The sequence below is a fragment of the Myzus persicae genome, unplaced genomic scaffold (genome assembly GCF_001856785.1).
Source record: "Myzus persicae strain clone G006 unplaced genomic scaffold, MPER_G0061.0, whole genome shotgun sequence".
Lineage (NCBI taxonomy): Eukaryota > Metazoa > Arthropoda > Insecta > Hemiptera > Aphididae > Myzus > Myzus persicae.
In genome coordinates, this window is record NW_019102034.1 from 306,829 (window position 1) to 331,608 (window position 24,780).

The window sequence follows — 24,780 nt, forward strand, 5'->3', positions numbered from 1 at the left end:
CGGATGGGTGACCGCCCGGGTTCATAGTAGTTAAAAAACATTGTCACACATATACATGTTTGCTACCTACCTGAACAACCGTAAAAATCGTAAAAACAACCTACCGTTTACCAACCTTATCCCTACCACAGTTCATAAACCCTACAAGAGCTAATGGACTTAGTCGCCGGGCTAAAGTTAAATATAAAAAAATTAAAAAGAATAAAAAATATAATTATTATAATTTTAGCGCGGTTTTGGCGTATACAATAAAAAGTTTCAAAATATGCAATCAAAACCGTGAAAATATGTAACACATACACCAAAAAAAAGTGTTTAGTTATTTATAATATGGTAAAAAATGCACAATTTTTATTTGATAATCAATATATTAATAGTTTATAAATTTATGAGGTATTAACATGATTTAAAACAACTTATAATTGGGTATCTAATTAATGAACTAATCTTTATTTCAATTACTATTTAGTGCCTTAAACAGGTATTTTTGAATTTTTAACTTCACGATAAAATATTTTGTATATTATCAACTTTTTTGCTTTTTTTTAAAAATATTTGCTTCAAAATGTTATACACTTTGAATTTCGTCAAAATATCCATAATTATACAATAAGTTTATCGATAAAAAAACAAAATTTCCATAAGTTTCGAACTAATCGGATTTGTAAAGACCACTGACGAAAATACAAAAATGTGAACAGGAAAGAATAGACAATTGTATAAAAATCCGAGCTCTAATTATTATAATATGAATATATTATTATTAATATACTATGAATTTTTACCACATTTCAGTTTGGAAAATAACTTGAAACATAAATGTTAGAAATATATTCTTTTTGTTTTTATAGAAACATAGTAATTATAAGAAACTATTCAAATTTCTGTAGATATTATAAAATTCTGTGAAAATGAGTGTCTCTAGTTTGAAAAAAATGTCCTTGAGTGTATATTATAATACACTCCAAATAATAATACAAGAGAAGTATAATTTTTACATAAAATATTTAGTGTATTCATCTTTGTTAATCATTACAAATAATCGTTAAAGTTTCTTAAAATTATAATCCCCACTAGGTTACTATATATTAATATATTAAAGACGCGTAGTAAATGCTAAAGGTCGTAGTTTAGTTTAATATTATTATTATTATTAATGAATAATGACATAAATCGGGTATTAAAATCACAAATAATATTAAAAATTCAGATATTCGTAATTCAGGTTATTCATTGGAGCCAAAGTAATACAATCTCGTGGATTTATATCCGAAACGCTCGCTAAGCCGGCATTTTGATTACATTTCTTTGAAAAAAACTCCAAGTTATATGTATATTTTTTTTCTGGTCGTTATAAAATTATGCGCAAATGACGAACCTTTACTAGGTAGGAATTTACGTGATTTTTTTTTTAAATAAAACGAAACGCATTTTTTAAAATAGCCCGTAATATATAAAATAATTTTAATCTCGTTGGTTTGCTCACTTATAGCTTAAGTACATTTTAATAATATTATATAATCACGAATCCACAGGTGTAATACTATAATACAATATTTTGGACTATTCCGAAATGTGACATATTTATTAATTCTTTATAATATAGTTGCAATATAATAACTATGCGTAATTTGATATTTATTTACCACGAAGTACGAAAATAATATTGTACGTCATAATACTCATACCTACCATAAATTAGTAGGAATACTGTACGCGCAACGGCAACACAAAATCGAGGCTTTATGGTGATTTAAATATAATATTATAAATTATTATAATATTGTTATAAAATTAAATTATTGAAATCCACTGCCGTACGTCGATAACGACCAATGGGTCCTTACCACCTTCGCAGTTTCGTCCATTTTGTAGCATTTTTAAGACACAACAATGCGTTATCATCGTTTTATTATAACATAATCGTGATAGAGTATTATAGAGGTCAAGTGAGAAAACAATGAAACAACCGTCTTAAGGTTCAATTTTAACGCGTCAGTCAACGCGAGGGAAATAACGCAGATGTTTATCGTGCTAAGGTTCTGCAATGCATATTGTACCTACGATATTATTATATAAACACCGCTGCCAGAAAATTATAGAAGATGAAATTTATTGTTTCCACTTATGCTAAGGACTGAGATTGAATATCAGTACACACAATGCTAACAACAATAAATACAACAAACAATTATCGTCTGTATTTGTTTACGAATAATTCTTATTCATACATTTAATGCTAACTTGGATCAATAATTTTTATATCATGTCAATCAATCGATGATAAAAATACGAATAAGAATAATAATTTGTTATGATAATATTATTATAATATGTGTGCTGTATAATTTCACAGGTGTTGGGAACCGAAGCCATTGACGTCACTGAAGTATTTATTCGGCTGCAGAGGCGGCAAGTGGTGTACAACGTCGCCATCCTGATATTCATAACAGTTCTTTTGATATTTTTTGTACGAGGTAATCAAAAAAACACATAATAATATTATATTGTTTATTACTTTGAACCGATTGTAATGGTTGTTTGAACTTTTCTTTTTAATTCATCCCATCCTTAAAATGTACAGAGTATTTTAGTACATCAATAGTAGGATAGCGAAATTCTGAAAAAAATACACTGACGTCATAGCAGAACCCTATTGACTTATTTTTATTTTAAGATGTGGTAGAAATGCTGAGGACACACTTGTATTTCAAAATACCAGTTTTTTGGTTAAGCATTTAAATCATTAAACACTTTTAAATTTTTTTTTTTTTGACGTCTGACGCCGATTAGCGCAGATAGTTCTTAAGTATAAGTATTTATAAATTATTAGACATAAAAGCCATCAGATGCGTTTATCTTATTCGACTTTCTTTACATCGCCCACCTCCACGATAGCAACAATTAACTGGAGGTACAGAAGGTCAGGCCCTTGAAGACCCAGGATAAGAAAATAAATTATGATATGGTGCTATGGTAGAATAAAAATGTATTATGTCACCAGTGGGGGAGTTACGGATCCACAGACACTGATATACGTATGTATTTAAAAAAGATACTGTAAAAACATATTTATAATAAAAAATACGTTTGGAATACATATTGTTTTTCAGGACCCCCAGCCCCTCCAAAAATGCTTATAAATCTCCCATTGCATATCACTGTGCCAGTAGGCAATAGTTTACCCCGTGCATTTTAATACGAGTAAAATAACTAGATACATCCACTGCCTCTTAACACTTCAAGTATACACTCTCAAGTCGTTTATCCTTACGACTTGTTCTTATAAGTACAGTTTTTTCCCCCCATAATATTATTATCATGAGTACTTTGGGTGCCATTCTAGTACCTAGGTACTTTTATTTTTACTATAAGTCATCAGTACATTTCCAAAACACCCATAGTTAGGTGTTTAAATGAAATCAATATTATAATGTTTTGTATTATTATCGTTTTTGAAACCGTTTACATGGAATGTGCAAAAAAAAAATCCTGACTAGAATATCAATCAAGTTTACGGCTGGTGCTACTCAACATGTTGTTATTGATGTCGGACACACAACTATAATAATATGCAATGGTCTTGCCTCGGCAAAAGCCGGAATATCTACGAGACGACTACGTGTCGGCGTTACTCAATAGTGGGCACACTCGGAGTGTTGTCGGTTCCGGCTTTTGCCCGCAACTTATATAACACATCACACCAACGTAAGTGCTGACAATTTTCTTGTTTCCACAGTGGGTTTGCCGGGCAGTGGCGGTGGTCAAGTGTCCGTAAGCAAAACGGCGTCGACGATCGTGCGGAACTCAAACGCCGCCTCCTCCGGCGCCGACTACGCCAACGGCAGTGGTTCGCCGTTGAAGACCGTTTCCGTCGACGACGACCTTTCGTCGGTGCACGTCTCCACCGCCGATCCGTCGTCAAACATGACGGGTGAAACATTGCACGAAATGTTATATTTACATATACCTACAGTCACGTGTATATATTGTATACCTACCGGTTACCGCGGTCAAGTATATTGTGTACCACTCAGTGTAAAGTGCGACTGTTACCACACTGCATATGGAAAGCTCCTCCCCATCGAGACACCCGCATTCCGCGTTTTCCACTAAATTCCATTTCCGCGAAATTATTTTCCACGACGGAGCGAATCGCTATATTATTATAAAGACGACACGAGTCGTTTCTGTTGCCCTAGCTCAACACTGAACGTCAGAACTCGTTACCATATCTTGGTATTATATGTAGCACTTTAACACCGTGGCGTGAGACTCCTTATTAATTATAACAACAAACAGTGGCGGCCTGAATAGCCATTTTATGAGGCTGCGCCTCGTGCAAAAGCGGCGGTGGGTATCCCAATGACTCCAGTCTCCGGGACCCAAACGGCTAGACTGGTTTGTACTTTGTACATTTTACTCGCATGGTCACTTACGACCTGCGTTTAAAATGTGTAAAAAGTAAAGTGTTATTAAGGGTGAACAATTTTTTGTGTGGGCGCTTATTTGAGGTATTTGCTGGATAGTAAAAAAAAGTTCACGTCGCCACTGAATCACCGACAAAATCTGATCGATTTTTAAAAATCCACCGTCAAGAGGTTTTCGATGCCGAGAGGTATATAGATATATCAAATCAAGACTGCCGTTTAATGTCACTGGTATATACCTACTATTATATAGGTACTTTGATACCCATGCCCAGTATACCCGCACATGCGGTATGTGTAAATATAATTTGGAAACTTCGTGTTGCCGAGGTTTCCACGTGTGGATATAAGATCTATTATATTATATTTGGAGGGGGGGGGATGACGTCAACGATAATTGTTTTTATTTCGAGTGTTATTTATTTTCAGCCACGACTCCGAAAAAAAATAACGTTCCGATCATTCTGCCGAATCCACCGGCGGTTGAAGATATGTACGACGTTGCAGTTTTCAATCCCATGTATCCCATCGTCGACTACCCCAAAAGTAATTTAAACTATACCCGACTCGCGCATTGCAGACGCACACTGTATAATAATATAATATATAAACACAGTATATAATATAATGTAGTTGTGTATACAGTACAATAACGAGATATTTTATATTCACTTGAATGTGCATGCAATTTTGTAATTGAAAATAATGTATAATGTATACGTATTTATAATAATAAACGTTTGCGAGTTTGGTTTGGATTTTTCAGATTCGTATAATATCGTCTACGCTATCATAATATATATATATACAAACATACCTAATATCATTATACACGCAGCCGTGGGCATGTGGTGGCACGGCGGCAATGGTGTATCGAAATTTCCGTTTTCATTATAATAATAATAATAATAATAATAATAATAATAATATGATATACGCTGCAGAGTCGTATAATACCTTTAGGGATTTAGGACGCCGATCGATTGAAAACCACCGACCGGGTCCTACAATAGTGCGGTGTGTAGGTAATATTATAAAATCGAAGATACAGCGCTGGGCGAAGTGCGTCTGTGTACAATAATATTATTATTATATGAGTGTAAGCACAATCGAGAGGAAAAATACGTTTTTCGAAAACCGTAAGGTAACGTCCGCGTTGAACAATAATTGGATTTATTAACGCATCGTAAAACGTCGTCGCGACAACAATGATAATAATAATATTCTCTCGGCGCAATTAATTTCGCATAATAATAAAGGATTGGACAATAATATAATATATTTTAGTTTCGCGAGGTCACGAGAGGGCAAATGTCGAACACAAAAGATTATAGTTTTCGATAAATTCCGTAACGCCATCGCCAGTAGCAGCTCGTTTCGGCATTGAATAAATAAGATTGTATAAATGTATAATATAATATGTACGTATAAACATAAAATGTTGTTATTATAAATTATTGTAACTTCGTATATTATTATTATTATTATTATTATTATTATTTTCTGTTCTATTTTAACGACGATTTCGTGCACTGGAAGGGATTTTTTTTTCGTACATTTCATGCAAATGCATTACGAACAATTATCACGTGCCGGTAAAAATAATATGCACACGTGCCGTTGAAATTACTCCGTAATAATAATGACAATAATAGCATTAGAACTTTAGGGTTTTCACTCTATGGTCTGGTATATTATGATACCTAATTAAAATGTACGTGTATCATATTATTATAATACTATAAAACATACCTGGGGTGACGAAATTGGACATTTTCAGAGGCTAATTTACACTCCGCAGCACTAATAATTCGATAAAAGCGACCTTAACTGAAATATTTGAAACCACGTGTCACGTATTTATTACTAAAATAGTAAAACAGTTACGACTATACTTACCTAATTCTAAAGTATATTATCATCGCCCATTGGCTGTTGGCCTACTTGCCCACCCATCACCCTTTTAGAAAACTCAGAGGCCTCTCAGTTACCCTCTGCCGCGCTACTGAGCCTATACGTTACTTATTTTTATGTAAACGGATTTCATGAGCAGGTCCCGTATGCTAGTAATAACTATAAATGGTTATTCATAAAACGATATTGTAATACGGACGTACTTACACGATTCCGAAAAATCCAAACTTCACTTTTGTCTCACTTCAATTAATTATAGAACAATAGTTATATTACACCATAATATTGCTGTAGCTGTTCATTCACATAATACATTTAAACGCAAGGACAATCGTGGCCATAATAATTATGATATTGTCCGTGTGCAGCGTATCAGCCCTTTTAACAATATTGTAGTCATATCATTTTCGCAGACAAACCACTTGAATATTAAAAAATTATAATAATTAAGATACACTTCAACGTTACGCGCCAAATTATAAAAAAAATTAACCTGGTCGGTTAATACTTTTATTCAGCAGGTACTTGTTCCAAGGCTGCAAGTACATTTAACGAGTTAAAAATTAGTTAATTATATTGAAGTTGGGCGGCGGGTTACTTTTCTTTGATATTATTAATAACGTTTTAATGTTTACCCCTCCAGAGATTTTTAATAACGTTTTCGGTGCAAAATAACTAGTTATTTTTCATTTAGTGATTTTTTTTTTATTCTACCGAGCTAGAAATAATATATATTATATATTATGTTATTATAAAATAATTAATGTGTTTCTTTTTTTTATTATGATATTCATGAAACAAATATTTACCTATTTGTTCGTAAAAAAAAATATATATCAATAACTCAAACAGATGAAGACTAAGTTGTATTCCTCTTGTCAAAAAATAAAAGTAAATATTTACGAGTTAAACACCAATCGGTAAAAAAATTTGGTTTAAAAATACGCTGTGCATGGTTTTACAATATTATTATTATTTTACAACTTCATAATTATTTAATAGCAATTTAAATGTATTTTACGTAGAATAATTAATTGATCACACACACGTTGTATTTTATTTTTGTCACTAATGCACAATTTTACTGCACAGGCACTTGCCTACCGTCTTTTTGTCAAAACGTCACGTCCACCTTACCACAGTACCTGTACACTATACCTTACAAGCCAGAATACGTAATTATTATTACAAATTATTGCCATCAGATAAGACTCGAAAGAGAACATATTCGAATAGTGTGTGTGTGTGTGTGTGTGTGTGTGTGTGTGTGTGTGTGTGTGTGCGTGCGTGTGTATCCGTGCGTGTGCGAGCAAAGAGACAAAATGACGGCGTGACCATTTATTATATTGAGAAACTACTGACAGCTTTGAATCAAATTTAATGAATATTTTCATACAATTTTCAATATGTATTAGCCATTAGGTACATGCGTGTTGACTGTTTTATTTAATCAATTTCGTTCACTGTCCAGTGAATAACGAATTACATACAACATCATAGTTGGCTCTCGTACATTAGCTTGTGACATGATGTGTTGGACTCCAAAGTTTTCTTTATGACAGATATATCAGAGTTGTCATCGTTTCGATTGGGATCCTGACTTCCTGATTCTGATTTGGTATCATTCCCGTTGTCAATTATGATAACGACAATAATAATAAAAACATATTCTGAAGACCGACACCGCGGGTTCAAATATAATGTTCTCTTTCGATTCGAATTACGATTGGATTGTACTTTGCTGTCAAAACGAACGTGCACTAATCAACTAAACTTGCTTTTATGGTATAAAAAGGATCCCAGGGAGCTGATAGCGCTGGAGTCTGTGGTAAACGTCCGCTGCTACGAGCTGACGGCACTGTACTTTTGTGCGCTTCTCGCGTCCAAAGGCTGTGGCAACCGCAAATTGAAGCCTTGTCAGTCGCTTTGTAAAGGTAAACAAATGTATATACCAAATTCTAAAAATAACATATACCTCCCGTAGGCATTTCTTTGAACTCGGAACACTTTCTGTCTCTGTAGATTTTCTGGTTTAAAAAATGTATTTTTCGGTGTCTACTTCAACCCCGTGTGCTATGAGCCTAAAAATATTTAACAGGAGTTTTGTCTTCGTATTTTTCTAATAAAACAAACTATAAGTTCTTAACTTTTTATATATTAAGGTAAAATAAATAAAACATTGAGCCAGTTTTAATTTTATATAGTAGGTTAGGTGCTCAAATGTACAAAGAGCCGAATAAAGTATATTATAAGAATTCAAATTTTAGATATGAAGAATAATGATACAATACAAAATATTGATGATATAAGTTTATAAATAAGAAACAATTACCCAGTTCAATATTTTAAAAATAAAATATTTAATATTCAGAATGTTAAAATGAAAATAGATTTATCGAGTCACGTTTATTTTGACTAATAAATAACAAGGTTAATAATAATATTTACTATATTATAACAAATTACCAACTATAAGACATTTAGAGGTTTATCTCAAATATTTATAATAAGTAGATGAGTAGATAGGTACTCTAGGAACGGATAGTAATCGACTATACATAATAAATAATACTTTCGATTGAAAATAAATAATTTAAAAAAAAAAGCGATATGGTAAAATCCATTTTGCGATCCTCGAAAAAATCGGTTAAATAATATTTAATATTTTCACGTTTCCGCATTGGGCTGGGATGGACTTTTGAACGCTACACAAAAATATTGGTCACTTCTACAATAACATGCCGATTTTCAAACCACAGAGACTATTCGGAGCTGCGGTTTCTTTTTTGACATATTCGAAGCGTACCACGAACACCGGGAGTGCACGCAGTTCCCGAACGACAACAACAATCCTAACACGTTTTGCATCGGACACCGGGAAGTAATCAACGTCAGGAAAATGAAGCTCAGAGGACGTGAGTAACAAAACATTTACTATAACAATGAATAATATATTAGTAGGCATTGAGAGTTTAATGCGTTGTTATTGCTATACCTATATGACACTGGTCACGTGATTGTTTTCCAACGTGTGTTAGGTAAGGTTGTAATATAATATATAAGGCTGCTAAAATGTATTATAGGTACGAACGTTCTGCAGATTTGTCAGGATACTGCCACATATTACTACTGCAGGCGTATTATATTGCGGGCCTTGAAACAATAATATTACAGTTTTGGTTCAAGCTTAGGTTTTCAAAATTTAATTTTTTTTTTATATTCCGATTTCCATTTTGGTCATTAAAAGAGTCCAGTATAGTTTTTAATGAATACCGATGAACGATAGTATTTAAATTTTAAAAGGTGAGGTATAAGTTACATTGTTAAAATAAGATTACGAAAGAATAGTGTTAAAAATGTTAACGTTATGTTTAATATAAACTCCTAATACTTAGTTTATTGCAATTTGTACAAAATATATGAAAAAAAAATCATAAAATAATAATGAACATTTACCTAACATTCAGGTGTTCAGCCAGAAGTGTTTGAAGGGGGCTGTTTAATTTTATAATTAAATAACACGTTTAAAGACATGCAGTGCCCATTGTAATCGTACATCTTCATAATATCAATAATGAAATAGAACCAAATGGTAGTATACGAGAGCAAATTTTGTATAAATCAGAATCATAAATAGTACCTACATATATTGTTTATATAAATACAACCAGTGTTGTTAACAACATCCAAAACACTTCCCTCACTACGCCACTGTTAATATTTGTTTCCGAATAGGAGCACAAGACATAAACTATTTTAACTTGAAACAAAATGTTCAATTCTAAGAATAATAGGCTTAACGTTTCTACTCACGTGTCACATTATTCAATGTGGAATTGAAAAAAATACCCGAGAAGTCATTCGTCAGGGCTCACGGTAATTGTCTATCCTATGTTTGGTTTACACAATAATTTAAGTAAATTTAAAGAATATATTTTCTAATTTTCGTACCACATTGTGAAACGATAAATGTTCTAAAGTGTTAAAGGTTATTTTTTTTTAATATTTAAAATGTGTATCAAAATAAATCGACGCGCCACGCTGTTATATAACTACAATAATATGATGTACGTAACGAAAATATCTCTTTAGTATTTTTAATATTAAAATGCTCATACTCCTATCGTCTTTAGCAGAAAATAAATATCAATTTCTACATAAATCAAACATCAAATAAAAGTTTTTAGGTTGGTAAATCATTGTGTATACATCGAGCAATAAGCTTTAGATAGGCGATTATGCTGAGCCCAGCCCAGTGACGTTATGTGGTTATTAATATATCTCCTCCTTTGATTAAATATATTCTTTTAGATTGCAGAATTTTGACAAATTTGTTTTTGATAGTTCTTACTGCAATGATTTAGAATTTAATAATAATTTGAAGAATACTTTTTTTGTGTTTTGCGCTTCTTAAGATTACTAAATCACTTACAATATGTTATAGATAATTAATTATCTAAGTTCAACTGCTGAAATTACATACCAACCACATTCACGATGAAAGTCGTTTGATTAATTATTTTTAGGTTTACGATATTCAGTACCATATCAGGTGATTGGAAAACGTGTGCATAGTAATTTTAGTCTCGTAAATATGACAAATATTATGTCGCGAAATCCGTAGGTAATAACGATAATTATATCTCACTCGGTTTTCAGTAAAGGCATACTATTTACTTACAGTACCAGTGTACACAAACCATTAATCCGGCAAAATGCACCAAGACGAATTGAAACGTTTAGAAATTAATTATAGGTAGGTACGGCTGCCGTGTTGTACAAATAATATTATGGAAACTGTAAGATATACAACAATTCGTTGCATTGAGATTCCGTTCCGGAATAGTTTTCCTACTTTAATTAATGTCGTACGAACAGAATGTTAGGCCATTTTCACGCATGTCCTTTCCTTCGTCCGACCCTCTGAATCGGTACAAATGGAGTGTAAACGCCATTGGCTTGGTGGCGACGACTATCGTGTCGCTAACGAAATATTATAATAAAATGAATGTCGTTCGCGTGTAATACCTATATTATAAGTAGCATGTTACTAGGTATAAATTCTCTGCAGGGAAAAATGAAAATTGAGGAATAGTGTAGTTTTTATCTATGTACGAGTAGATAGTGCAGTGGACTAGTATCAAGTAATTAGTGTCATATTATATGATGTATTTTGTAATTAGGAATAACTAAATTAATATTTTTGCTTTTATTGTTGATTTGCGTTTCTTTGGCAACAAACAAATATTGGCCTCTCAATAATCGGTTGGAAAAAAAAGTTATATCCAGCCCAAAAACACATATTCTATGATAGTAAATAAACGAGCATTACCTAGGTATAAATGTATAATATTTACTTATTATACTATTATTAGTGGGTAATTCGTTTTTTTTATTGTCAGAATAACTGCCGGTGTATACAATATGAGACATGAGTACGAAAATATGTTATGATAAGAGTAATATATTTTTTATTTTTATTTATTTATTAAATTATTATTGTTTATTATATTGATTATAAACGTTTTGAGTTATTTTATTACACAGAGAAAGTATTGAAAGAGTTACCATCTTTCTATCCTTGAAAACCTCCTCAATTATTTATATTACACGGTTTTTGTAAAATAAAACTGTTCACTTTGTTTAATTATCGTAGTGAAAATATTCCCTCTCGACAATATTTAAATCATTCCTATTGTCATAAAAACAAACTGTTTGTCCATTTATTTAATGGATTTCAAGCTGAAAATGTCTCGTCGAGCGAGCGCCACTACTCCGTTCTGCAGGTTTAATTCCAGCCGTCGTGTCCTCTGGCCGTCTGTTTTTATATATTGAGTGGGCAATAATCAACCTCCGTCGATTTCCGTCCAATTCCTAAGCCTGCAAAACAATATAATTACGCCACAAACACATATTACGAACGTTACATTTCAACATTAACTGGCATTAAGTACCTACCTACGGCGTAAACACGTAAATTGCAAACGTCTAATCGAATTCTTCGGGTCTAAATTGAATGCTGTTTTCTAATATCCTAAACGTACTTATCAATCAAAAGCTACTCTCTCGAAAGGTATTGAACACGACTATCGAGATGTTTGTGTATGCCCGCAATGTTTTGTTCAAATAGGTATGTAGGTACTATATGTGTGTTGTATTACGGCGATATCATCAAAACAACGATAAACCAGTAATCAGATAAAAACAATGTAATAAAAAAATAAAAATGTGTAGATCTACGAATAGAACAGTGTTTATTTATCAACACTAGGGATATACAATTCCCGAGAACATTATGCAATTAAGGAAATTCTAAAATAATTCCCCGAGAACGTGTGAAAATGTATACGGACATCATACTGAACAAATACGTACTGTGCAAACGAATTACAGTTCAAGCGTCATAAGACTAAATTAATAATGGTTAATTCCATTTGAATGTCCAAGTTTTTTGCTAAATTTAAATTTGAAAAAGCACTTAATATATTACACTGCATGTAAATATAAAAACAAAAAAATTAGATTTCAATTGTAATGCGTATATATTATGTACCTATATTGGCGGAATTGATATGTCCCATTAAATTTCTCAGATTTTTATTACACTTGATACAAATAAATAAATAAACAATTAACATTGTAGATACTAAATAACGATTTAATCAAAAAAAAAACTTGTATAACCATTAATAATAAATTTTCAATTTAAATTGAATACATCAATACATGCAATCTACGAAATAAATCAACCTTTTTTATTTGTTTAATATTTAAAAAAAATTAAACACTCAATACTGTCACTGTTAAATAAATATACTGGGAGATTTTTGAGGGAAAAGGTAATATACTTTTGTATCAACAGATTTAGTTTATACTAATTAAATATATTTAATTATTACCACCTTAACCTAACATTGGAAATAATATTTAAATCCTATAATAGATTTTTGAACAGTTGGGACGGTTAGGTCGGGACACATATAATATGCATATATTATATATAAATCAAAATAAAATACTAAAATGTTTAACTTCAAAGCACACGTCGACATTCATGGTAATCAGCAAATAGACAAAAGACTACACTATGTTTATATTATTATATTGATATTTTTTTGCGTTTCTAGCAGGTACCTCTTACAATAATCATTAATAATTATTATCAAAACATTAGTGTGATTTTTTTATATTTTCCTCATTCCTCTCAAAATCTAACAACTACTTTGAAAGGTTTCATTATTCAGTATTTGAATAGTACCCTTGTAGCCGGGTGTTAGTTTCTACTATTCTGAACAATATCACTCTATATTTCTGCTAAACATATTAAGCATACCTAATGATAAATATAACTAGTAATTAGTAACTACCCAGTGGCCAGTAGTGGCTAGTGGCTAGTAGTGTTTTATAATACCTATACATACATTTTGAAATTATTATAATATTATATAAAATAATACATTATTATTATTATTAATTATCCATCAGTCATACTTATGTAAAAATTTCAAAAATCAATTTATTAGACTGTCTATAATTACAAAAAATAATTAAATAATTTTACCGTTTTTTACATTTTTTAATCTATGATACTTGTAGGTATTCTCGGGAACTTCAGGTAGTTTGAAACCTAATCAACACAGCGATGGTGCTTCCTAAATAAATTATGTTCAAAACTGTTATTGTAACTCTCGATTAAACGCTCTTATGTTTTCATTGTGTCACATTATAATTATTGTTTTCAATTGGATAATATTATTATGTTATTTTTATGAATAACTTATTTACAATTTACTAATTTTATTTTATTTCTTTATGCTGTTTCGAGTTTAAATTCAATGAAAGTTTTAAAACTATATTATATTTTGTATATTAATGTCACAATCATCAAACTATAAATTACGATCCTGAAAATATTATGAAAGTATAAAACCAATATTTAGAACACGTTTTTTAAACTTTTTTTTCTATTATTTCCTATTATAATAAAAGTAACATAGTTAAGTATTTCTGTAAATTAAAATAATAATTTTTTATCTTCATATAACTTCATTATCTACTTACTTATTTATTTTTAATTTTTTTTTAAAATATAATATACACAATACAAATTATAATGGAAAACTCCTAAAAATGTGGCACCGACTCTTGTATAATAAATACATATGTAAATCTAACATTTTGGGTTGTCATTTCTGGTGTATGTTCAATAATTATGTAAATATTGGTAACTGCGTGACGCGTGAACTTTGATAAAATAAATTTAACTACAATAATCTATGATTTTAATTGAGACTTTTATTTTTACAAGCACCCTACGGCTCACACTACTATATTATCTAAGCTAATATAGGTACTCTGGGTTAAGATGCCATAATATTCATATTAAGTGAAATCAACTAAATTTAAATATTTATAACTTGTGTATAGAAATATTATAGTATTTAACTTCCGTGGTTATATTTTAGTTGTATGCTGCCATTTGCCCAAATGGGTCATCATTCTTGTGATGAAGACGTGTTGTGAACAAATATTTATTATTTGTTCACGGTCTGTTGACATTTCGCCCCTGTCTAATAAAACCCCAAATGAAGCAACGAAATATAACTATTATTATTTATTATTAATAGAAGGAAATTTACGGACCTGCTAATGACGTATCACTCAAAACATTTTAGTTGAAGCAAGGTGTCTTATATTTTCAAGGGAAATTGATTCATTTGTATATTATGTAATATAATAAGTCATTATCGTATACTTGAAAAAATACATCTTGAAATCTGTTATACTACGTTAACATTTAAATCTGTATAGTTTATTTACAGTGCATTGTTTTTGATGTAGGACTTATGCCCATTAGACCGAAATCTTATTATACTTTTAATAATACGGAGTACATTGTGTTTTGTAATGCAATGTTCACAGAAAGATTTTGTTTTAAGTGAATACTCTCTACGAATCTCATTCGACGCACGCAAAAAACATTTCCATTTAAGTACGTTTATTAAATTAATTTTCATCATGCACAGTTAATATTGTGTAAATAAAACGGGCTACTAATTCTCTATATATATTTATAGTACGATGCAAATAAAACGTTTCCACTGTCGTATGCATTATTATAATACAATCAAAATAATTATAATATATGATATTATACACTTTAAAGTATGTATGTCTCACTTAACTTCCGATTAGCTTAAGGGTATTTAATAACTTGTACACTCATACATATTCGATCAGCAGCTATAAATTAAAATGTCATTATATTATTGAAGAAATAAAATTGTCAGATATGTTTTGCTTATCGAATGAATATTACCTATAGAATTATATTACGTTTTGTTTGCAGTTTGCCACGAAGGATTTAAGTGTGACAAAAAGAGATGTATCCCGATGGATTGGAAATGTGATGGCCATTTCGACTGTGAAGATCATACCGATGAATTGAAATGTTCACAATGCCCAGGTATGTATTTTCTTTTTTTAATTATACTATCATTACACCTAAAAATATCCGTGCACTCATGCGTCAACGAATTTTATGTCGGTATAAAATGTATGATTGTAGTCTTATAGACAAAACAAACATACGAGTAGTATCCACGCCTTCATTTTTTTGCTTAACCGCGACATAGGGGTGCAGTACTTTCACAAGACTTTCTCCTCTGTAGTATCATTTATTGCAATAAAAGTAACAAAAATAATATATACAATACACATTGTGGAAAGCTCTGCAACTGTCATCTCTAGCGCTTGGCTGGTTTGTATGAGCAGCCCTCAGATATCTGACGGACATAAATCTTAATATGATATTATATGGAAGTCAGGAGGGGAATGCCTTGCCGTACCAGACCTTACATCATATTTTAATCTTCCATTTGTTATCCCGAAAAAGTCTTCTCTGTCCGACCAGAGAACATCATCCAAGACTTATTCTGCACGACGTAGTCCTCTTTCCTATGATAAATATACCTAACCTTCGAGATTTTAAATTAACTGATTCATAATATTGTCATAAATCATAAATCAATATTTTATATTAGTTTAATAAATTGTATAAGGTTGTTGCGATGTAGATATCAAGTGTAGTCGTGATGAATCGTATTTTTTTTACCTCATTTTAATATTAATGTAAATTTGAAAAGTTATTTATAATCAAAGTTCAGACATGCATTGTGTTTGTATCGCCTTTTTCATACTTATATTTTTCATATATGGAATTGAATACAATAGTATTATTAACTATACATTTTAAAGACTGTAATATTTTAATACAACAGAAAATGTTATCAACTTATTTAGTAAAACGAAATTAATAATATTTAATATACAAATAGTATGTTTGTTGTGTTCTGACAAATATACTAATAATTCAACAATTATTCGTGGTTAAATAATTTAACTGAAATTAAAATTTAAAACTTTAAGTACCATGAAACAATTTTAATTTAAAGATTTTTTGAAAATGAATGTTTATGATATATATATTTTTAATGGTCAAAATAAATTGAAAATTCACATTCCCAAACCTAAATGTGTAAGTTAAAATCTAATCAGCTTTCAAGCCATTCAACTTTTCTTATGTCCTCGATTGGAATAAATATCAACCATTTTTTGGGGTTCACAAAATAATTTTCCATAAACTTAATTTTGTTTTTGTTTATTTTGGACAGCTTTTGTTTTTATCTTAGTTTGAAAAACTAAGTTTCTTTACTTGGAATATAATCTGATATAACATTTTAAGAAAATTGTCCTCAACAAAAAAATTTAAATTTAAATGGAATAATATTTATCACGATAGATGATAGATTATCGATTTTGTCGGGATGGAGCTTCGAAAACATATGAAATTTCGATAGCTTTATTTAAATACATCATTACTAAGTTTATACTCGTGTGGTTATCGTAACCAACTTTCTATCCAAAGTCAATGTAAACCTAAAGTATTTAAAATCAATGATAATAGGTAGGTATACAAATATTTATACAAATTAATAATATGACAGTTTATATATATATATATATATATATATTTATATGTATATACATATATCATACGTTATATTATTACAGCTCAGTATAATAATAATATGTTAGTATAGCCGCGGCAGGTATACAATATACATAGGTACGCCGCAGATACTCGCAAGACAATGCGAGGGGAAAGCAAACTTATTATATACATCGTGTAAAGTTTTCTCGGTGAGTAAGGAAATAGCGGTGAGACCCTGTGAGGAAAAAAAAAGAATCAATATATTAATCCAGCGAAAGTTTTTCGCGCACAAATCGCGAACACCGGTGACCGAGACGATGAAACTACACCACTCCCCTACACGCGTGTCTAAGTATATATAGGTATTATAATATAGGTATATACACTATATTATGTACATCGATATAGCTGGTCGTTGGAACCGAGTCGTTTTATATACGCACATAAATACGCAGATATATAATACGGTCGTAACCGTGGTTATACGACCGGCGCGTGTCTCGGACAGTGGCAGAGTTGTGCGTTCAGCTCGACGTACGATTTGTCCCGTGCCAAATGTTCCGGCAAATGTCCCGATGTGCGGACCAAACACGATGGACGATGGGTCGTATAGTTAGCCACGGTCATCCGACGTTTTATATCGCACCGACTTTTGTGCGATCGACCATAATAATACTACGTAGCACATACTGCGTATAATATACTTACACAGTGATATCACATCGGTAAGTCGAGGTTTTCGCCGAATCGTCATCGATAACACTGATAACACTGGTTTAACTGATAGCACGCCATCATACAATACCATTATAATACGTGATATTAATCTTACCTATATCAAGAGGACGTGATACCCGCATGTGTTGTCTCCGTCTTACAAGTGCGTAACATAGTACATTTTACGCTCAGCAGAACACGTGTAGCTCCGTTAGTTTAAAAATTAGTGCGTGTTGACCTCTTATAAAATCTAAAGGTAAGATTATTATCTAGTCAACATCATAGGTTTTTTATTATATTTTTATTTTAACGCGAGTTATGAGTATTTTAAAATTGTAAATTTTTTATACTTCTTAAAATACTCATAACGCGCGTTAAAAATTAAAATATAATAAAAAACCTATGAGGTTGACTAGATAATAATCTTACCTTTAGATTTTATAAGAGGTCAATACGCACTCATTTTTAAACTAACGGAGCTACACGTGTTCTGCTGAGCGTGAAATTTGCTATGTTACGCACTTGTAAGACAGAGACAACTCGTGCAGGTATCACGTCCTCTTAATTGTAATTTGCGTTAACGCAATGATGATTACCCTGTGATGGTCATGATATTCTTACAATATGCTCGTGGCTATAACTTCACATTAAAAAAAAAAAAATGTATAATAAATCGCAATAAACATTATTTTATTAAGAGCACTATATGCTTACAAAATATACATACTCAACAGTATCTATTATAATATTATTTCACTGTCGTTCAAATTAAATCTAGTCGAAAGAGTGGCCGGCCGATCCCTCAGTTGGTTCAAAATATATGCCTCACAAAATCATTCGAATTATAAAAATATATTATATTATATGGTGCGATTTCACACGCATGTAATGCTATCATTAATAATACATTATTGTATAATGTTATTACATGGTGCAGTCGATATCGCGGATGAGTAATAAACATTTTAATTAAACCACCTATTCTCTTCACACCACTGCTGAATCCGATTGTGCGATACATTGTGTATACACAATACCACATTATAATACCTACCTACACGATTCCGAGGGGGAATAAAAAAAAATGAGAGAAACGAATATTATTTGGTTGATTGATGTGAGATGATACACACGACAGAGAATCAGATTTTGTGATTTTCATTAAATTATTATTTATAATAATATTGCATCGCGATTTATATTAATTACAATGTACGATTTCAGTTGTTGTGAATCGCTTATCAACACGTCAGTCATTATTTAAATTCCTTGGCCCGCAGGTACCGGGTGATTCTTTTATCATTCAACACTCATTATTTCAAAAAAATGTAAATGTATTGGAAACAAAGAAACTTATGGTTTCTAGTCGTTTAAAACAATATTTTTAATGTATTTTATCTTCGTCATTTTAAAAATTCTACTTTTTCGAACCACTGCCCGATCCTCTAGTCCAAACTGTAAGTATTTATAACTGATAAATCTTAATTTGATTTTTATGTATCGAAATATTTAGAAAAATATCTTGATTTGGAATATGAAATTATAATAAGTATAATATGTTGTCATTCAAAAAGTAAAAAACTTAAAGAATATTGAAGATCAAAAATATATATTTGTTAAGATTATTGTTTTTCAACCAGTAGAAACCATGTACATTTTTTTTTCCAAAAATTGTTAAACTTTTAGAAATAATCAGCGTTCAATGACAAAAGAATGAACCGCAGTTATGTAATACTCGTAGATTACGCGTGTTATAAACAAGTGCGCACTAATTATTCACTTGAGTATAATTGAGTAGTTATTGTAAACCAAAATAATACTGTGTAATACCGATTAGCATTCCAAAAACAACCATACCATATATGTATATATTTATCTAATACTATAATAGCTAACGACACTCCATGGTATTAGAGTAGACTTCGATCGGCTCACGCATGATGTTTGGAGTGCAATATATTACTTATATGACTACATATTTTAAAATGTTTAACATGGATTTACTCCACCAACGTGCATAATAGTATACAGGTAAGATATGTCAACAATTATATATAATAGTATAGTACTCGACCGACAAAAAATTATAAACATTTTATTTTTCTCGCAAACGATTTTTAGTTTTTCTGATGTTGCCAATTACAAAATATAGTACCTATGCTTCTTAATAAACGAGCTGTAGATAATGTCATAATATAATATAATGTTAAACGAAACAACTGTTATATTGTTTGTATTTTTATCAATCAAGTATAAAGTGCAATTGAATAAATTGAATTCAATCAATTTTATTGTAATCAAGACAATCAAAAAACTTTGTGACGACCATTGACATTTAAACTTCTGATCAAAGACATCGGTGTTATAGCTATTGGTTTTCAGATGATCTTGACTTTATATGTTTTAGAGACTCTGTTTGGAGAATTACAGAGAAAGTTTTTTTGAGCTTAGATAATAAACCCTTGTCTTAAGAGTTCATATTTTCAAATTATATTCAGTTGTTTAGGAAATTTCTGGTAACAGGGCAAAAACAATATAAAACTTTAGGGGGATTTTCTTAAAAATGAGTTAACATTTCAAGATTGAAAACGATTTTTATTCGGGTAATATTGACTCAAAACTTTCATGGCACATGAAGTAGGTACTACTACGTCATAAAGTTTCACATTTGCTCGTATATTGGTTATATAATAAAATGTGATTTCCAAAAGTTAGGTTAGGACTTATTTTACTTTACTAAACACAGCTCATGATATCATTGGTAGTAATGTAAACTGTTTAACTTTTTAATTTTAATTTTGAATACAATGATAAATCAATAATCATCGAATTTTAGTATTTAAAATTGAAACCAATGAGTCAACATTAATTTTGTAAGATACTTGTTTGAATATGTATACAGTATTTAAGTTACTCTTTACCTAATAAACAATAACTAACTTAAACTTATATACCTACTGAACAATATAGGTGCACAGAATAGTTAGTGTTATTATTGAAAAATGTAAAAACCGTATTATGCTAATAACAATATTATGGTCTATACTCAATAATAAGTCAAAATTAAAAACTTACCATGTTAAATAAAATTAAAAGTACATGAAGAAAAATTAAAGCGGTATTTGTTTTTCGTTTTTATTATTCGCCCAAGTAAAATAAGATCTGTAAATTAATTTTTACAATAAGTATTTGGGAGCTTGTTTATATAGGTATAGTCGGGCAGCATGGACAGAGAACCATCCATTGATGATACTCTATGGCTTGAGAAAATGGTCATTTTTAAACACGGTTTTTAAGACCTTCCAAGAATTATAATATTATATTGGTACCTACTTATGCCAATTAGCTTGTATTAAATGTTTAAGTATTAATAATTTTATCTATATAAAAAAATACTTTAAGTAAACCCCATTTATCTTCAAAATATTTAGCATTCTATATTTAAAACTGAAATTAATAAATATTTAAGAAAAATTAACCATAATTTTTAATACTAAAAAAAATTAATATAAGAAAAAGTTTAATGAATTACACATTGTCTAAACTAATTATACCTATTACACTATGTCCAATTTAAAAGTATGTTTAAATAGTTGTTATTGCAGCGGACGTGTAACAACAATGAATAGTTATCAAGAGTAAGTTAAAGAAGTCCCAAAAAATAATAGAACACTTGAAATTTTAAAATATTAGCATTTTCCTTTTCCTCATCTTATGCGATATTTATGTATAACATTCAACAATAATATAACACCAGCAGCTTGAACAGTGATGAGCAATTAGCGAGGATATAATATATTATGTGCATAATAATTAATAACATAACATATTATTAGAATAGTGTCTAACACGTCAATACCCAATCTCTGTAGGTACCTAGGTAAGGTATACTCATACTTATAAGCCTATTACTTTTTCAGATTTGAGTGGTGCGATCTAAGCTTCTCAATTTTGAAATTATGTTAGTACAAACTTCCAATAGATTATGTTTTCCTATACTATATGAGAGTGTATCAAAAACGTCCCAAACGGTTAATGTCGAACGAAAACAACGTTACACAACTTGACAACTAAACAATGTTATTGGACTCGCTACTACATCAATAATATTATATTTGACGACAATACGCGTTAAGGTATAGCTATATAATATTATGCTGGTCAATTTATTGTACTCCATTCGTAAAACTTATTTTTTTTTAAACATTTTTTTTTTTATCCATGTACGCCGCTTTCTATCCGGTGTTTGTACTATGTAATTAAATAAGGTTGAATCGGGTTGGCGAGCAATTTCAATATAATATTATTATACTACACCCACTGGGTAAGCTTGAGTTTACCCAAGTTTAGCTTGCAGGGCAAAGTCAAACGGTCGGATACGAAACTGTTTGGTTACATTTATTTTCTTCATATTTTTTATCCGAATGATTCAGGATGGGACGTGCGGTAATTGTGAAATGTTTGTTTATTTTAAATATTAGTCTACAGTTATATCCACCTGGATATCCTATATTTAAAAAATAATATACTATATGCGATATGCATGAATAATCACCTTAGGAGATGGTTTTAAACAATAATCTGCAGAATAGATGTTTTATTACTTCACACATTGCAACGTATAAGAAATGGTTATGAAGGAGAAAATAAATAATATTTTTTTGTTATATTTTATAATAATATATCATCAATAATAAATTGTAATTAACGTGTTATCTTTTTAAATTTGATTAAAAAAAACCGATTGTATTCCGGAAATTGATGAATTGTATTGATTGATTTAGATAGCATTCGACCCAACTATATAGTAGGAATAATATAATTCATCAAATATTTTTTTTTTTATTTAGTCATTTGAAAATATTAATACATAGGTTTGGATACTTTATTGCAAAAATGTAATATTTAAGTATTTTAAACTTTTGTATTTGTTTTTGGACATACTCGTACACATGGCATTTACACAATAATATGTTGACCTAAATTATAATTTTCTTCATTTTCAATAATATATTTTATATTTTACATCATTTTCATACTCTAAAAATTGGTCAAGTTTATATGATTATTATTAATATCGTATCCGAACATCGGGTTAAAATGTACAGTCGTAAAATATTTTGCTTATGCGTGCAATTGCATGGTAAAATAGATCTTATACCCGTGTAATATCGACTTTACCCGAAAACCGGGATTACCTAGAATATCGTAACATAAATACGAAATATTACAGTGTTTTGCATATATGCGGAATACATGTAAAGGTATCCTACCTTGCAGATAAAAATAACTCCCATCTCCATAATTTCTTTTCGCTTAAATAAACGTTTAATATACACCGGAAACGGTTTTAGGGACGGGTCCGGAACACTCGGTGTGAAAAATGAATCGCGAAAATGCAAAAATAGTACGGCGGGTAGAAAAAAAAAATCTTAAAATATATTATTCTGTGTGTTGGTGTGAACCGAAGACCGATAGGATAATGCGCTGCTCATACCCTGTGGCTAGGCCAGTGGCGGTGGGCTCGGTGACGTTGAAGAGATGGCTGCCCCCGAATCGTTATGAGGACCATTCTCTCTCCTAATTCCACCTCGATCCCTGTCGACGGTGTTTGAGGTGTGTACGATATATCATTATTGTGATGGATATAAATATATAATGTTTGCGTTACGACCAAGCACACAATTTAAGGCTTCAAGAATACTGTTGTTAAAAGTGTGCCGCGGTACAATACATGTCCAGTGTGATTTTGGAATTAGTGGTTGATCTAATATTACATGCACCGATTTTGTATATTCTGCAAGGCGAGGAAGATGTGTGTAAATAAAAAAAAATATTTCTTTCGCAGTAATCGATTCGGGCGATGGCTCCTATATATAGGATGATTTGCAGCTGATAATAATATTATTAATACTTGTAGTTACTCGACAACTGTGGGATGTGACAATTTTTAAGTGCACCACGGCGCCACACAGGTCGTATAATATGCGTGCACTAATATCCGCTTAAAACCTACTCGCACGCGTATGTGTTGGTATACAAAATTAACGGGGTCCCCGGAAAATTGATTTATTATATCCACTTCCTTTTAGGGGTGGTTTCGTCTGCACGGTACGGAAGCAACCACGCGGTTCCGTTATCGTCTCGCCGGCATACGAATATGGACATAGTACGATGTTACGATAGTAATATTAAAGGTAATACTATTACGCACCATACGAACATCACAGTAATATATAGTAATATATAAATCTGTAATAATTATCCGCCGACATCGATCAAGTCCACGTGGTGAAAGGCCTATTGGAAATCATCGACAACTATACAGTATACATATCATTATATTATTTATATTATGTAGCCAGGGCCGCATTTAATGGGAGATGAGGTTTTCGACTTTGTTCAAATTGTCCCTCACCACTTTGAAAACTTGTTCATAAAAAATGACAAGAAACGTTGAAAATATTTGCATATTATGTCAGAAACAAAATATATATGAGGGTTAATTCATTTTTTAAAAATTAAAATTTACAGTATGATGGTTTTTTAAGTACTCGTAGGTACCTATAAATACCTATGTATTTAAGAACTCATAAATATTTAAATTTGTTTATTTTATATTTATTCTGTTAGATGTTTTATGATTTTATAATATTTTATGTTTCTAAATATTATGCATCTGGAAACGACCGTTTACCCCTTAGGGCGGAGGCGTGCTCACATTTT

The 24,780-nt window shown here is 30.8% G+C and overlaps 1 protein-coding gene across 1 annotated transcript in view; it reads left to right on the forward strand.

Annotated features, from left to right (window-relative positions):
* LOC111031058 overlaps positions 1-24,780 on the forward strand; it is a 92,684-nt gene that overhangs the window by 55,760 nt on the left and 12,144 nt on the right. Inside the window, exons 6-12 of the mRNA XM_022310844.1 lie at positions 2,357-2,477; positions 3,740-3,934; positions 4,860-4,976; positions 7,437-7,519; positions 8,140-8,278; positions 9,104-9,259; positions 15,694-15,810. Coding sequence (XP_022166536.1) covers positions 2,357-2,477; positions 3,740-3,934; positions 4,860-4,976; positions 7,437-7,519; positions 8,140-8,278; positions 9,104-9,259; positions 15,694-15,810 — 928 coding nt within the window. The remainder of the gene's footprint in view (positions 1-2,356; positions 2,478-3,739; positions 3,935-4,859; positions 4,977-7,436; positions 7,520-8,139; positions 8,279-9,103; positions 9,260-15,693; positions 15,811-24,780) is intronic.